This window comes from Eleutherodactylus coqui, chromosome 8 (genome assembly GCF_035609145.1).
Source record: "Eleutherodactylus coqui strain aEleCoq1 chromosome 8, aEleCoq1.hap1, whole genome shotgun sequence".
Classification (NCBI taxonomy): domain Eukaryota; kingdom Metazoa; phylum Chordata; class Amphibia; order Anura; family Eleutherodactylidae; genus Eleutherodactylus; species Eleutherodactylus coqui.
Window position 1 is genome coordinate 141,823,116 of NC_089844.1, and position 18,101 is coordinate 141,841,216.

At 45.4% G+C, this 18,101-nt stretch overlaps 1 protein-coding gene across 1 annotated transcript in view; it reads right to left on the reverse strand.

Moving 5' to 3' along the window:
* The window catches only part of FAM83G (family with sequence similarity 83 member G), a 42,805-nt gene that overhangs the window by 13,547 nt on the left and 11,157 nt on the right, over nt 1-18,101 (reverse strand). The window contains exons 2-3 of the mRNA XM_066576593.1: nt 9,689-9,856; nt 470-594 (exon numbers count right to left, since the gene is read on the reverse strand). Coding sequence (XP_066432690.1) covers nt 470-594; nt 9,689-9,856 — 293 coding nt within the window. The remainder of the gene's footprint in view (nt 1-469; nt 595-9,688; nt 9,857-18,101) is intronic.

Below are 18,101 nucleotides of genomic sequence, written 5' to 3' on the forward strand. Positions count from 1 at the left end.
TGGTGGATAATAGCAAAGTATAGCAGACAAGATTACAGAGACAGGAGACCAACAGAGGCAGACTAGCTAGCACACTGAGGGAAACCAATAACTGGCAGTGATTGCCAGTCTCTGCTCGACCTTTAAACAAAAGCCTCCCCCCAGGGGCGGAGAGAGGGAGACAGCCAACTCCCAACAAAACATAATAAAAGGGAGCTCGTGCACTGCAGCTGCACTCACAGGTGCGCGCGCGCACGGTGCCGGGCACCACCAGCACCATGCCGTCCAGGCGCCAGTGCTCCCGGCAGCCGGACAACAAGCCAAGGGGGACGCGCCCCGACCGCGGGACCACGCACACCCCCGCCCCAGGAGGACCAGCAACAGCCACATGGTAACAGTTAGCTGTTATACATACAGGTCTCTTTTCGCCAAAGTACAATGCCATCATGATCTAATATCACCCTCCAAAATAGTATGTGCAGCCGCTTACCTGTAAGACCCACACACCGTTTTGTCTCCATCCACAAACATGAACTTCTGTCCTAGAGACCCCTTGAACTTGGTGGAGAATCTGGTATAAAACTCTGTTCCCTCGATGCTCCGGACCCTGAGGTTCTGAAAAATAATCAAAGAAAATAAATGGTCAATTCGATGCTTATCGAGGCAAAGGGGCCGTTCAGGATAACCATTACAATACAGAGGTCATGTGAGACGACTTCATACACCGTACATATCACCCGCATCTACCGTATGCCACCAATTCAGAGTCATTTATAGCGCCTACAGAAGGTACTGCACAACTCAGTCAACCCAATTGTGTTGAGGGACACAAATTGCTTGTCCACAGCAACAGAAGACATGGCAAGGAGCAAAAGATGAGGCCCCAGATCAGTAGACATCACTCAATGTTCAGCAGCTGGTAATGAATCAGACCATATATGCACTGATTATAGGAACCCATAGAGCTTCGGGCAGCGCATGAGCCGTGACCATGAAACTTTTCTGAATATCAGACATATGCGTCAGACGTTCACTTCCTTTGCAACTTCCGACTGTCTGTTTTAAAGCAGTCAGAAGAGTTGGGAGTCTTCTTGACTCACGAGGAAAGCCCCTATATATGGACAGGAAGACTATTTCCTGTGCTTATCACCAAGTCCACACCGGTGTTTTATATGCCAGCCATGCAAACGAAGACAGTCTATCTAATGCATGTGCTCGCCAGGGCCACGGGAGACTGCCTTAAATGCCTTCTACACAGCCTGAAGATCATCCATACCCATTCATAGAAACAATTGTTTTCCTGATCATTGGTTTGTGGGAAGGAACCACTGATTACCCCGATTAGCTAATTGCATCTTCCACGTGGCACCAAAAATCATCAGTATTGGTAGCTTATCTCCCCGTGTGAACAGGGAATGTGTTTTCGACAGCAGTTAAACCATATAGGGGGCGAACAATGGCATGAACGATCTTTTGTCCCCCATACATTATTCTGAATCAGACTGTGTTAAGGCCATATAAACGAGCACCAATCTCATGGATTGGCATGTTACACGGATCAGATCAAGCAGTGTAAAACCACTTTTACATGGCCTCTTCTGGTACATAGAGGGAGGCTCCCAAACAAAAAGCCCCTTCTATGTTGTCCTTATACCCTTATAGTGCATATGGGCAAACTGTTCGCAGGTTGGGAGCGCTCTACCTCATGTTTGGGGGCGGATCTGCACTTTACTGGGGCAGAAAGCCCATATAGGGGGCATTGAAAGAGATACAATTAATTTACTGTATGAAGAACTTAAAGGGGTTGTGCCAAGTTATAAAGTTATCCCCCATCTACAGGATAGAAAGATAGGGAATAACTTGATGATTGGAGTTCCAACCGCTGGGACCGCAACGGATCCTAAGAATAGGGGTCCCGGCATGAATGAAGCGGTGGTCATGGACCTCCATTAATTTCAATTACAGAGCTGGACACAGCATGCCTGCATGACGAACCTCCATTCATGCAGGGACCACTGGGACCCCCGTTCTCTGGATCAGTGGGGGTCCCAGTGGTCAAATGAAAGTTCTTGCCCAATCATCAGGCCGTGTAAGAGGCCATTAAGGGGGTTGTACCAGCTTACTCACTAAATGCCTTGTGTACATGGGACCATCACCGAAAATCACCGCTTCCAGCAATTATTCAGGTGATATTTGCCCCGTGTGAAGGTATCATTACGTATTGATCCCATGGATAACAATCTTATCTTGTTTGTGGGTGCTAAGGTTACAGGTTTATCTCGTTTAACAATCACATCTTTACTTGGGAATGAAAGGTAAACTTCAGCGACTCTCTTGCTCCGCTGCAGTAATAGGGCAAGACGCTTCATTAAGGTTCTAAATATACGCCAAACATCTGTTCCCGTCCTCCCCGCCTATTATCCTATAGCAGATAGTAGTGATGAGTCACACCGAGACACAACGCATCACTGTGAAGACATGCCTGATACCACTGGGTGTTGTTTATAGAGGAGGATGCAATGTACTGACAGGGTTAATATGTAAAAACATGGCGTCATTACAATGTGACCAGACCTGAAAATGGAGAACCCTGCGTGATAACAGCCATAAGGGACACCCGGAGTGTTATTAATTCTTGTTCCCTTACAAAATGTTACGGACACCGTGCCCTTAGCAGAACACGAACGTGTGACATATCTAAGAAGGTAATATGGATATGTAGGCGCAAATGTGGCGCATTGAAAAATGGGTGACCTTTTCTACTAAAATTTCTAGGTAAATTCCCCTTAATGTCTATTCAAGGAATATGGGCTGCTGACCCCTAAAGAAATTTAAGGGAACACTTAAATCGCACATCAGAGCTTGATGAGCGCAAGACGTGCTCAGTGCGAAACTGCCCTTATCTGTGACGAGAATGGGACGCCAATGGCGGAGATGCCAGAGATGCTCTCTGGTGAATGGCAATCAAGCTACAGGATGCTGGGCTATGAGTGCAGGTCCCACTATGGGACGTTGGACCACCATGGAGTCTGTATGACACTTTGGTGGTCATTGTGTAGGGCTCTAGCAGCGCTCCTCCTGTTCCTCCGGTCCTGATGGCCTTCTGTTCAGCTCTCATATAATGACCTGTGTTCCTGGGATCTGCTCCATGCTCCCAAGACCGAGCTGGGAGACACAGCAAACCACCTTGCTCTGGCACGTATGGATGGGTCAACCTAGAGGAGCAGGACTACCGGGACAACCTGATGGGCTGTAGGTACCCCTCATGTACTTGTCACTTTTGGTACACCAGCAAAACACAGACCTAGGGGAGAATCAGGAAGGAAGGAGGAAGGAGAGAGGAGTTTTCTCAAGTCCCTTTTGTAGGGTGTCTTGCTATTGTTTCTACTTTCTAATGGGACGGATTGCTATCCCTGAATGGAAATGTGTAAACATGGCCAACGATCAAACGATAATTCGTTCGCTTATCATTCATCGTATGCAAGAATGAAAACCATTGTTGGCCCGTTCACTAATTGTTCGGTTTAGGTACTGAAGGTTCAGTCATTCTCAGTCACTGGTACAAGTGATCTGCCTGCATAAACAGGCTGCATGAGCGGACGCCAACATCGTTCATTCATACGAATGATAAATCGTTACCTATATAAAAGTACCCCAGTGAGTTCTGAAATTTTGACAGCAGTGCCCTCATATCTCTGCCATTCATTTCAATGGAACGCCCAGAGTTCGCTACATTTAAGCGCTCGGCAATCACTGCCGATCTCACTGCAGTGAATGGAACTGCTGGAGATTGCCGAGCACTTAAATTTGGCTATCTTTGTCTCTTCCCACAGAAGTGGATGGCGTTTTGGCCCGCATACACAGGCACAGCTGTCAAACTGCAGGGACTCACTCGGAAGGGGAATTCGCCGAGTTTGGAATACCCCTTTAAGTGTTTCTGAGATTTTATTGAGCAGTGTATTAAGGAATGAATAAGCACAGAAAGTTGGACATGATGATAAAATGTGGAGATCACTTCAAAGAAAACATTGGCTTGTCCATTAGATCAGGTCGGTGAGATGGAATAGTTTCCAGAGAACTGTAAACTGCAGTATTTGGGTTTTATCAGCACTTGTCATGCGATGCTGTGTTTGTGCCATCACTGGTATCTTATGGTTACAGTGATCAGATTGATAAGATACAATAAAAAAGTGCGCGTTTATACAGGCAATAAAGGAATCGGCCTCTGCTCATAGTGCCCATGTGGAAAATGAACAACCGAGGGAGTCGTAATAGATATAAAGTTATAAACCCTTTATTTAACGTTCAACACGTTTCCACCGCTAACAGGGGTCTTCATCAGCTGCAACAACAAACCAGCCCCCTGCCAGAATGGGCCCTTAACAGGCTGGACTAATATTAGTACCCCACAACCCTCCTGACATCCTACACATACCCTTCCAAGGCAGATCTTCTATTTATAAGGCAGGAAGCACTCCCACATAATGCAAAAAAATATCAATCTGCCCTCCATTCACCGTATTTTCCATTTTTCTTCCCCATTTTTAAAAGATCATAACTCTTATTTACCCATCGACGTAGATGTCTGAGGGCTTGTTTTACGTAGGACACATTGTATTTTTTTAATCTTACTATTTAATGTACCATACAGAGGTGTAACTTGAAGCTCCTGGGCCCCGATGCAAAACTTGTAACAGGGCCCCCAACTATAATGCTTTATTTATAGTACTGGGTTCCCTATATGGAGAAGAGAGGCCTTATGGGCCCCCTAAGGCTCCTGGGCCCGGGTGCAACCGCATCCCCTAGAGTTACGCCCCTGGTACCATATATTGTACTGAAAAATGTTTAAAATATTTTAAGTGGCGTGAAATAAAAAAAAAAATAAAAGTGTTCCGCCATCTTTTGGGAGGAGTCTTGTTTCTACGATGTACACACTGCAGCAAAATTACCTGCAAACTTTATTCCACGAGCGAGTACGATTACTGTCAAAGCTATCAAAAAGGATATTTTTTGCAATACTATTTTTAAAACCTAAAATAGCTTTGGTAAAAAAAAATATTTTCTGCCGTCCTCTTCTGATCGCCATAACTTTATTTTTTTACCGCCACAGTTGTGTTCTGTAGTTTCTATTGGTACCATTTTAGAGAAAATACAACTTTTTGATTGTTTTTAATTATATTTTTTTCTTGAAGACGAGGTGACCAAAATAGCACAATTCTGGCGTTATTTTTTTTTTTTTTGCTGATGACGTATAGCTTGCACGGTAAATGATACATTACTTTGATAAATCAGACTTTTATAGATGCAGCAGTTTTTGTATTTAGATTTTTCTTTTTATAAATATGGCAAAAGATTTTTTTTTTTTGTTTTTTAATATTTTATTACCTTTTTATTTTTTTTTAATAATCAATGATTTTCACATTTTTAGTCTCCATTGGGAACTGCAGTATGATGTAATACCATAGTATTCAATTATACCTCGATCCGGCAGGCAATCATGCCACGCCACAGGCATTGCTTGATAGTCTGATCCCTGCCAGGTCTTTGTCAAGACTAGATACAGTTGTAGCAAATACTCAGCGTTGTGCGCAGGACCTGATCAGGACCGGTTTTTAACCTCTGGATGTAAACGTGAATGCTTCCATTCACTGACACCAAGCAGATGTCTTGAAAGTAGTGAGGAATTGAAACAAAGAATTAAAAAGCCCTAAAATGTTATTATACAGTAATAAGCTTTATTTTTATACAACTAGAAAATCCCCTTTAAGGTAGTTTCACACATTGTTTTTTTTAGGGGGGGGGGGGGGGGGGGAATACATAATGAAGATCTCAAGCTGTTTTTTGAGCCAAACCCAGAAGTGGATCCAGCAGGTAGTGGAAGCCCTCCCTTAAATATTCCTGTAGCTGCTTACAGGGTAACCACATTTTTATGCGTTTTCCTTTTATTAAAGTAATGGGGATTTCCACAATCGGTCTGAATTTTGGAAAACAACATTAGGCCAGGTTCACAAAGGGCAGTTTTGCAGCAAATTTCCCGCTGTGAACATTCCGCTCCGTGTGAACACACTCTAATGTGCGGAATGAAGGAAAACGAAAACCCGCACTCTTCAATAAAACGGGTTCCACCGTCATAACGCATTGCATCACGGTTTGCGATGCTCTGTGTAATTATGTCATGTACATTGAAGTCACATGACTATGGCAGCCAACCAAACATCACAGTGCCAGAAACATATGATGTGGCATGCCTAACTGGGGGACCCGCATAGTGCCGTTCCATGATTGGCTATCTAATCATGTGACATGACTTTACAGAAAGCGCTGTCACTACCCAGAGTACTGGCGGTAGGGAAAGCAGTGGGCGACTGTACGTATAAAGGTTTGTCTCTCTCTTCTTCTGGATCTCAAAAAAGCCTGTTAAATGTGGGTAAAATTGCATTGTATGGAACCAAAATTATATCTCATATTATAATTATATATACATACTGATCGCCATTAGGGAGTCGGGAAGGAATTTTTTCCCCCAAAAGGGCTAATTGGCTTCTGCTCTTGGGGTTTTTTGCCTTCCTCTGGATCAACAAAACAGGAGGCTAACAGGCTGGACTAGATGGACATTGTCTTCATTCAGCCTTACGAACTATGTTACTACGCACACGCACTCAATTGGCTGCCGTATTAAAGTTGATGTTGAATCAAGGTTTTCTGTGGACACGATCAGGCAGACAGAAGCGTCATGACATTGTGTTCAGGTGTCAGGGAATGTCAACCCCCCCCCCCCCCACACACACACACACCCACCGCCAAAGGAAGAAAAAAAAAAAAAAAAAGACGAAATCCTGCTCTCCCAAACCAACTGCATTGTATACATTGCACGGCCCGCACCCTGCCTCCTGGTCATCAACTTCTCAGCGTACGTTCTGGCAGAGCCACAAGATTACTTTTAGAAGCAAACACTCACCCACTTACCATTCTGATGTAGAGGGAAGCTGATGGGAATCTTAAAGGCGTTTTACCATTATAGATAAGTATCCCCCTCCCCACAGGATCAGGGATAAATGTCTTATCACTAGGGGCCAACAGACGGGATCCTCAGTGATCCTGATAACACCACACCGTGAACCCCCCTTGTGAATGGAGGGGCGGTATGTATAATTGACCACCACTCCATTTACTTTTATGGGACGGAGGGAGATTGCCAAGCACAGCAGTGTCCGCCTGTCCCATAGAAGTGAATGGAGAGGTGGTCATGCATGCAGGCGGTCATTGTGTGTCAGTTTCAGGATCGCTGGGGGTCTCACTCCAATCACATATCTATCCTATGGAAAGGGGATGTGTGTCTTTAGTGGGAAGGTACTTCTAAGTTGTGATCCGACTTTACAGACTTCTGGATGGCGCATTCGCCTGGTTATGCTGTGATGTATCCTGGGTTTTGTGCACCACTGCGCAGGATACTTTTTATATGGTTTATCGCTGTATGAAATAGCATAGTCTGCTGCACTATTCCATACAACAAATAGGTATACTGACCCAACAGGGCTATATGGATACGCTTGACACATACACCAAGCACAATGTGATATGAACTGGCTCTTAACAGGTTTGTGCCAAGTTATATAGTTATCCCCTAACCAGAGGATCCCCTTATGATTGGTGGAGGACTGATTGTTGGGACCCGCACTGATTTGAAGAATTAGGGGTCCAGTTGGTCCTCGAGTGAATGGAGCAAATCTGGCACGGTCACTGAAGTGAATGGAGCAGCAGTGTACCTGTGTGACCTCCGCTCCATTTCCTCAGGGACCGACCGGACCCCCGTTCTCTATATTAGAGAAGGTTATCGCCTATCCTATAACTTGGCACAACCCCTTTAAATGATTTCTTATGCTATTGTAACTACTGTTTGTGTGTAATTAGATGGTGAGCTCTTGAGGGCAGGGACTGAGAGGAATCTTTACAAGCTCTACACCGCTATAGATTATGTTGGTACAATAAACAGGAAACAAATAACATATTCCTGCTTAATCTGACATGGTCAGATGCCACCGATAAACGCCAATCTAAAAGTTACACACCCAAATCTTTGTTTGGGGCACAGTTGGCCTCCAGTCCTGTCTAAGGATGGCATGTAGCGGATGCGGGTCTTATAGGATAATGCAGACACAGCTTGTGCCACTTATTGCCTGGTTTTCCTGAAGTTACAGCTATCTTTTGTACAGGCCATGAATATGCAATCAGCGGAGAGTGCGACCCCCATGGATCAGCAGAAGTCCTCCCTAGAGCGCCGCAGCCCCTTCAGCGTTTACCAAGGCACAGCGGCTCATCCGTGCCTATTCAAGAGCTCTTCTCCCATTACCCGCCATTCACAAGAGCACATCCACCACACCTCAGACAGACGGCAGTAAGATGTGACTTCATGACGCCATCGCCCTCGGCATCGGATTGGCAATCGCTTCATCCTGTGATCCCATTCACGTGTCACTTTTACCTCACTAATAACAATTATTACCATCTCGCTTTAAGTGCTCTCCATAACTGTAAACATTTTATAACACACCCAACGCGCCCAAGGAACACTTGAGGTCTGCAGCACTATGCCTGCTACCCTTCTATCTAAAGAAGAAAAGCACTTCGCGGGCTGATGGCGCCATTTATATTCATGTCCTCACAAGCACACCTCATAGGCAGGGAGGCGCCTGTAACTGCCGACACAGGAGCAGCAGAGCAGATGACCCCCTCTGCTCCGAGCAGAGATTAAAGTAGTAATCCCAGCATGCTCTCACCTGTTCTATTAATCTGCCCGACTTTATTATCACATGCTATGCACCCATGTGATCAGTGGCGTCTGACCACTAGGGCCCCCCACCGATCACAAGAAGGAGGGTCTGGAATATCACCAGCAGTTCCAGTGCTCATCTAGCTCCGTCAATCCCGCTGAAAGGAAATGGTAGCGTGCATGGTCAATTGCTGCTCATTCATTAAGTGGTGCATAGGACCCCATTTTTGTTTTTAGTGGGGGTCCCAGCAGTGTACTGGTGGATAACTTTCCATCTTGGCTCACTAACTTTCTAATAAACTTTGTGTTTCAATTCCTCACCCTTTTCAAGATCTCTGCTTACTGATAGTGAATGGGAACACACCCAGTGTTTTCCAAGACTAGTCCTGGCCTATTAGTTGTCACAACCAAAGGCTTGCTACAATTGCATCCAGTCTAGACGATCCTCTGGGAGATAAATCCACTCGCAGCACAAATATCTCTATTTTCATAGTTTGTTACATTTCCCTGCGCTGATACATTGTAAGTCCGGAGTTCAAGGTAGTCACAAAGTCGCCCAGAAAGGAAGCTATTACTTCCGGACTTGTAGTAGTCACTGAAGGTACCGTACAAAAGACTACTGAAATCTCCCATACACTGTGCGGTCCTCCGGCCGAGTCTTCCCCGCACATGTGCAGTGACAAAGTTCTGCTGACAGGTTTCCTTTAAGTCCCTCCCACTTGGACAATAGGAAATCTAAAAAAGTAAGGGCCCTTTTATACAGGATGACTGTCGGGTGCAGAAGTGTCCAACAATCGTCCCAGCATTAGTCACAGGAGCGATCATTGCTGAGTGAATGAAGATCGCTCTGGTCCCCCAGCCACATTCACAGTAAATAGGCAGTCGTTCACACGACCAATCTGAAATTCAATGCCTTTGTAACCTGGAGAGGTCACTCACCTTGAGGTGACCTTTGTGCATTTGTGCCTTCTCACACATCTGTAAGAAATATTTCACATCTGGCTCATTAAGGATGATGTACACAGAGATCTTCCTCTTGAATCCCGCATCTAGCATATCCTTAAATATGTCCACATCCGTGAAGAGGTCCATGACCACAGCGATCACCTGAGGGTGGAGAACAGGGATAGATTAGGCACATTACATAACAGCGAGATCAATCATCTTCCATGGTCACTACAGAGCAGAGTGGGCCCCATCAGGTATTGCTTCAGGCCCCCATGGGTGGTGTGACTCAAACTAGTCCACTATCTTCCTTTATGGCTAATGATGTCCGATTCTGTACAGTCCTTTTTAAGTGTAACAACCAATTCCGCCACCATTATAGTATGAAAGGAGGTTGTCACCCATATTTCCTTGAGTCCGGCTGGAAAATCCATGATACACTCCCACTGCTGAGGTGAAAACAGGAAATGGGTAGAGCAACCTAGAGGCCGAGAAAGACTTAGAATATGAAGCGTCGAGAAAGTCAACAGACCGGTGCTGCTGGACTAGTGCACTGGTCAACCAAAGATCTTATTAGCGCTGCAAATTAAGAGTAGAGGTCTGGAAGAGCTGGGGCTTTGGTGTGACCGGTTGGTGGACGGTCATTTTGGTAAAATAGTGGTGTGGATAGTCTTTTAAATATTTCTTTTATTCCTACCAACGCGTTTCGAGGTGCGCAGATCTCTTCATCCATCTCCTCTGGCTGTCCAGGTAATGACCACTGGCCACCAATGCTCTATAGTTTTGAGTTATTTGGACCCTAAGGCCTCATGTCCACGGGGAAAATCAGGCCCGCTACGGATTCTACATGTAGAATCTGCAGCGGGTCCCTCCTGCCCCGCGGACAGGAGCGCTGAAAATAGGAATTTAAAAGAATTTACTCATCCGGAGCGGGCGGGGAAAGTCTTCTCTTCCTCACGGACGGATCTTCTTTTTCGGCCGGCAGATGAACTCGTCACGCCGGCGGCACGTCGCAGACGTGCCGCACGCATGCGCCGGGCACATCCGCCGAGCCGAAGCAAGAAAGATGCGGCCGTGAGGAAGAGAAGACCCTCCCGGTCCGCTGCGGGCGAGTTAATTCTTTTAAATTCCTATTTTAGGTCTCCCGCGGATCCGGACGGCTTCCATAGGCTTCAATAGAAGCCCGCAGGAGCCGTCCCCGCGGGAGACCCGCACGAAAATGGAGCATGGTCCAGATTTTTTCATGCTCCATTTTTAAAAAAATCACTTTTATTGACCATCCGCGGGTATTTATCTACCCGCGGATGGTCAATGCATCCCTTTGGGGTGCGGATCCGCGGGCAGGAGAAGAGTTAAAATCTGCTGCGGATTTTAATTCTTCTTTTGCCCGTGGACATGAGCCCTAAGGGTTTTTTTTCCTGCATTAGCTTACGTAATTCTGCTGTCTGATGAAGAGGTCTGCGCACCTTGAAACGTGTTACATTTCCAAGTTTTCAATGTGAGCATTTTTTTTAAAGAATATTTACACCATCAATCATCATTTCGTCAAAGTCACCATCGACCAACCAGTTGCGCCAAAGCCTCAGCTCTTCCAGACCTCTTCTACCTTATTTTTGTATCCCTTACCATCAGAACTTTGGGAAAGACTGGTGACAACCACAGTGGGATTGTCATGTCATCCATATTGGTTGTCAGCTTTTTTCTTTTCTTAAGAAACGTGTATCCCAGTAGTAGCTAGAAGGATTTTATACACTGACAGAGAATGACAGCGTTATATAGGCTGCCCTAGACTGTCCCTCTATATGCAGCCTTAAAGAGGTAGTCCATTATAAGAATTTTTCCCCCCCAAAAGCAGCGCCACTCTGGACCATGGGTTGTTTCTGGTATTGCAGCTCTGTTGCATGCAAGTGAATGAAGTGGAGCTGCAATACCACACACAACCTGTGCACCGGAGTGGCGTTGTTTCAAGTCAAAAAGCAAGTCTATTTTTGTAACCCTAGGCAAGAAGTCCTTTTACACAGCAATTCATCATTGCAATGAGTTGTTTGCTATCAGACGACATCTGTTTATAAACACAGATAATAGTTTACATCATAGTTTTGTCATTCAGTCCATCTTTGGTCTGTCAGGGGAGTCTGGAAATGGTTTGCAAATGAATGATCCCCTTTTACATGCAAAGACTGGCAAATTACAAATGATGAACAACAAATTATAAGCGAATTATCATTCATCGCTTACACGGAACGATTACAGTTTATTTTTCCATGATTTAACGATTATTTGAACAACAATCGTTTCATGTCAAAGGGCCCTAATTCTATTTTTTTGTGTTACTTCCTTTGTGAAGAATGCAACATTAACCCTTTGCGTTCCAATTTGGGATTCAGGGTTTCCTAGGGGGCTTTCTCTTTCTGCCATTATACAATGGCGCCATCTGTTGGCTAGAGGCAGTACGTGACATGCTGGAGAGGCCCCTGACAGAGCGGCCAGTAATCTACAGTAAGAATACCCTGCCGGACGTTTTCAGACATCAGAGCTGTACAGCCTTCAATCAGAATGTGTTTAGACGTCAGACTGTGCATTGGAAAGGGTTAAAGCCTTTGTGTCCCGCCATTGTTTGCGCAGTTGGCCGTTTTGACCGTGACATAGTACACCCTGCTCTAAGCATAGGTGACAGATCACAAGGACACATGTACTGTACACTCTGCTTCATCACGTCGGAATGATTTTACGCTATTTTATGTTGTTTTCTCTATTCACATCCAGAGTTGCTTTCAGAATTTTTGCCGGTCGCCCTTGGAAACAGTCTACAGCTTACTTCTGCCCCTTGTCAGACTGCTAATTGCATATTCGTCATCTCCCACAATACATCATAAGAAGAAAAAAATGCAGAATTCTATGTCACTTTAGAAGTGAGTGGATTAGAAAACATCACCTGACTTTTGGCTCTAGAAAGTAAAAGTACAGCATGTCCAAAGTTAGGACGGCCATAAACATTAGAGCTGCCGCACACAGCAGTATCCTGTATCCGCACTAACCTACTTCACACCATATCTTTCATCAGTGTCATTTTCTCACACGCCCAGAGCAGAACAATCAACCAAAGTTTAATTAATGCTCAGCTGGGGTGAGAACAGGAAGCTGCATTCTACCCAGCATATAATTATTTTATGTGAGGAGATGTCATCCCATGCTAGAGACAAGGAGCGTGGAGCACCGGAGGGCTTTTCATTTAACCCCTCCTGCGCTGCACCACATAGAAGTGATGGACGGACATTATAGTGGGTTTCCTACTATAGAAAGTGGCGGCAGATCACTAGGATGGGGTCTGACTGCCAGGACCTCCATAAGTTCCATGCATAGTGGATGACCGGAAGCACTGTTGTGCAGAAAACCTGTGCAAGGGACCTCTGTCCCTACCAATATGCTATAAAGTATATGGCATAAACGTTGTAAAGATGTGAAAACACCTTTAATCCCCTAAAGGGGCTTTCCAGGCAGTGCTACACCTGGGTTGGAGCAAACACCTCTGCTCCGACCCCCTGTATACTGGCAGGCGCAACTCTCATTGAAATCAATGGCCATACACAGAGGTAAGAGCAGCGGCTTCCGCTCCGACCCTGGTGTAGCCTACAACTGACAGCCCATGAAAAAAACCCTTTAAAGATGTGGCCTATTTTCCTCATTCTTGGTTTTACTTTCCAAATATCATAAATCTTGTTTTTCCGTTGATGTAGGGGTCTGATGGCTTGCTTTTAGGGCGTATTAAGACTGTATATCAGCTGGGTTTTCACGCCCGGCCGATATACGCCATCCCTCTCTGCAGGGGGAGGAGGCTGGAAGAATCGGGAGCCATGCACTGAGGTACCGCCCCCTCGGCGCTATTTGCAATGAGAAGGGGGTGGAGCTAAGACTTAGCCCCGCCCCATCCCACCCCCTCATATTGCAAATAGCGCCGAGGGGCAGAGAGGGGGTGGGAGCTCAGAGCACTGCTCCCGGGCTCTTGTAGCCTCCTTCCCCTGCAGAGAGGGACACCGTGTATCGGCCGGGCGTGAAAACCCGGCCAATATACGGTCGTCTGAATAAGCCCTCAGCGTGAGGACTTGTATTTTTCATAGTACTATTTAATGTATCATATAATGACCTGAAAAAGTCTTACAAATTTCTACATGGAATGAAGACATTTTGGGAAGGGTTCTTGTTCTTACGGCACACACACTGCAGCTAAAATTACATAACTTTATTACATAGGTCAGTACGATTACGAAGACACCAAATGTAGTTTTTTGCTGTTTGACTTAAAAAAAAAGGAAATATTTTATAACAATAATGTGTCGCCATCTCCTGACCACGATGACTCTTTCATCTTTCCCTCAATGAGGTTGTGTGAGGTCTCGTTTCTTGTGGAACCATTTTGGAGCATATATGACATTTCAATCACTTTTTATTTGTGGAGGCAGGGTGACCAAAAAGAAAAAAAAAAAACGTAATTTATGCCTGGACTTTCTATTTATTTCATTTTTTATAACCTTCACCCTGTGGAATAAATAATGTGTGAGGCTACCTACATGTGGGCAAGAGCGATATCAGCCCGATGACGCGCTTGCCAACGTGCATTTTCAAAAACATCTCCCATAACTTCTGTGAAGTAGCAATCCTCCTGTGTGGGTTTCAGCCATGTTAGGGGATTGGCAAGTGTTTCCCATTGTATTCAACCTCGTATCGCACTCACGTGCGCATCACATACCGTGCCATGTGTTTTACTGTCCCGTTGAAAACAATGGGCGATGCGGTTCGAGGAAAACAAAAAGATAGAACATGCTGTGATTTTTCAAAAGAATGGTGTTCATATTAACGCGCGTTTTGCAAGTCTTGCACCGCTCCAAACTAACGCAAGATTCTCATCCTTGCGATACCGTAATTATTCGGATAGATCAGCCTTTCATGGACACTTCAATATCAAGGGTTTGGGGTTTTTTTGTTTTGTTTTGAATTTTTCATTATACATACGGGAAAAGGTTTTTTTTAAATCCATAGGGGACATGAGCTTACGATCATTTGATTGCTTATACTTTATACTGCAATACTACGGTATTGCAGTATAATGGTATTTCTACCAGCATTCCATTTAGACAGGCCAAGCCTGGAGAAACAAAGATAGCTACACCAGCTTTACACTAGTATACATCATTAGTCTAGAGCACTACACCTGATTTGATTAACCAGTGCGGTCCATATGAGCAGCACGTGGCTTAGACTACCAATGCATACTAATGCACGGTGTGCATCAGGTAGTCAGAGCAGTTCAGCCATCTTTGTTTCTCTATGCCCAGAGGGTCACTTTAATAGAGAGAAATATATGGCAGCCCTGGAAGCCTTTTGGCTGCCATGACACCTAGACAGCACCTCACAATCTCATTTCGGGAAGGTGGAGAGGGGCGTCCTGGGCATTTAAAGGGTTAAAACTGCAATCAGCGTGAATGCCGCTCACAGCTGTTGTGGCAAGGTGTCAGCTGTCAAATACCACTTACACCGACTGTATGGAGTGGACTCGCTCCCGCTCCATACAAACAGGACTGGCATAGTGTCTGGTATTGCAGCTCAGGTCTGGATTTTACAAAAAGTTTTTAGGAATGTTTATATCCCAATAGTAATGCTAGAAGAGCATTGACTTGAGAAAAGAACATGAACACTAATTACACCCCAGTGACTATTCAGATGCACATTTGGCTAAGCTGTGTCTGTGGAGGGGAGTGGGGTAACTGGATACCCCCCAAATCGTGCATACCAACGGATTACAAAAGAAGATTAGCTGGAAAAGAAACTCAATCTGGCTGATCTTCCTGTGCCCAGAGTAGATGGTGGATGGATTCCGCTGAAAACACCAGACACATTAGCTAGAAGTAGGATGATGGTTGAGTAAGTGACTGTGTGGTGGTTAACTGAACCATATATACAGTGAAGTACTTGTGACAATTGGCCAAAAATCTTACAAACATGGCCGAATTCTTTCCAGATGACGATCTATCTTCCATTGACCCAACGAATGATCGTTTGGTTGAAATAGACCATTTAGATCAACTTTAGACTAAAGGTACCGAACACAGAGCGACTACCGCTCAGATAGTCACTCAGAAAAGTCATTGAAGCGTACGGACAAATAATAATAGCACAGGAGCGATCATCACGGCCGACGGCTGCCAGGTGTAGTCGTCCTGTTACACAGGATGCCTGTTGGGCACTCAAGCACCCAACAGCCATCCCAGCGATTATCTCTCCCATGCTTTCACACAGAAGCAATGATCATTGAGTAATTGGAGGCAAGCCAAGGATCTTTCTGGTCCATTCAAAGTAAACAGGCAGTCTTTCATAGATGAACGACTGCCTGTTTAGACCAAACGATACGGACAATGATTTTTTTTAAAGTCTGCATGAATTCTTACATTGAATGCATTTACACCCTGTAAACTGCTCGACCTCAGGGCCCCTGGACACAGGAGGACTGGTTGGGTGCAGATGCCCGACAAAATCAGCCCAGCGATAATAGCTCATGCGCTTTACACAGAAACATCATCACTCACTGAATGTAGACCAAGTGCAGCGAGGACCATTTTGGCCCACCCGCCTCCATTCACAGTAAACAGGCAGTCGTTCATCTATGAATGACTGCCTGTTCACACGGCCCAATCCATTCAATTCCGCAGCATGTCATTTCTTTTCTCTTTTCTGAAGCGACCTCTCTCCTCTCTATGGGGAAGAAAAAGCCGCAGTTGAGTGCAGACAGTGAACCCACTCCAAAACCTGCGGGTTTTGAAGCTATGCTTTTACAGCAGAATTCTCATGGTTTTTCGGTGCGGCCATTCCGCGAGAATTCCACTGAAATTCTGTCCCGTGTGACCCCAGTTTTAGACTACTGATAGACCCCTCCAAAATAACATGTGCATGAACAGTTTATAGGACAAGGACAAAAGGCAATATTTACCAAGCTAATCTCTGGCAATTATCTGCCGTGGTCCCTTTGTGAGATAACAGTAGCTATGGGGAAACAGATGGCTGTGGGGGCGGCGGGACACGGAGGATATTCTTGTAGTGTAGCTACTCACAACCTATACCTACTCCCCTACCCCACTCTGCTTATATCACTTTGGAGGGGTCCAGGGAGCTGAGATATGGGATGCTGTTTGCTGGAGTCAACACACACAGCTACCTAAGCAATATAGGAAAGGTGGCTGTATCCCAAATCAGGAGTGCGGAGAAGCAGGGTGGACAACCCCCATCATAGTCATAAGAGTAGTTGTCATTCAACGTTAACTCAAAAACTTCTGTTTACAGATTTTTCTTGCACTTTAAACTATTCAGCCCGTTTCCTACGCCAGCCAGGGTGCCAATCAGTCTTTGTTTGCGCTGCTCTGTACGGTGTTTTACCGCGCTGTGGACACTGGGCGTTCTACCAATATTACGTGTCAATACAGTTCTGCTTTGATATCAGGCTGGAAGGGAGTGGGAGATAAAAATGGTGGGAGTTTTCTTCCTACTTTACTTGGCTGGGGTACAGGGACTCTGAACTTTACACAACTACTTATTACCTAAACTGCAGGCACGTCTGAGCCTTATTTTCACCCATGACACCGATCAAACTGCACACTCCAAAGGCTCACTTGTTCTTAGAAAGCTGGGATCTAATTGGTTGCTATAAGCAACATCATCGTTCTTAAAGGGATTGTTCACTTTTAGAGATGAGTGAGTATACTCGCTAAAGGCAATTGCTCGAGCGAGCATTGCCTTTAGCGAGTATCTCCCCGCTCGAGACAGAAGGTTCGGGTGCCAGCACTGGGGAGCGGTGAGTAGCGGCAGTCAGCAGGAGGGAGCGGAGAAGGGGGGGGGAAATAGCGGGAGAGAGATCTCCCCTCCGTTCCGCTCTCCCCCGCAGCTCCCTGCCCGCACCCGAACCTGCAGTCTCGAGCGGGGGAGATACTCGCTAAAGGCAATGCTCGCTCAAGCAACTGCCTTTAGCGAGTATACTCGCTCATCTCTATTCACTTTCTATACAGCCGTCCACTTAGGGTCTTCCTTGTATCACCATCTGTGAAGGAAATAAAAGGAAAAACCATTTTGAAATCACCGTGTATGCTGCCATCGCTTTACATTTCACCTTGGAACTTTTGGATCTGATCGGGTCAGGATCTGTAAGGTGGCTCTTGCATTTGTGTGTCCATCCCTTGCGGGTGTTTAAAAGTGTGCTGCTGACATCCATTTACATACTAGGGTCTTCCTTGAACATAGGCACAGAAATGATCCAATGTCTTCAGCAGAAATCCACTTCTTAAAGGGGGTTCCCACCCAAAATATCAAAATTGGCCATATATTAGTAAGTGATGAGTTAGAGCGGTTGCCAATGCTAGGTCAT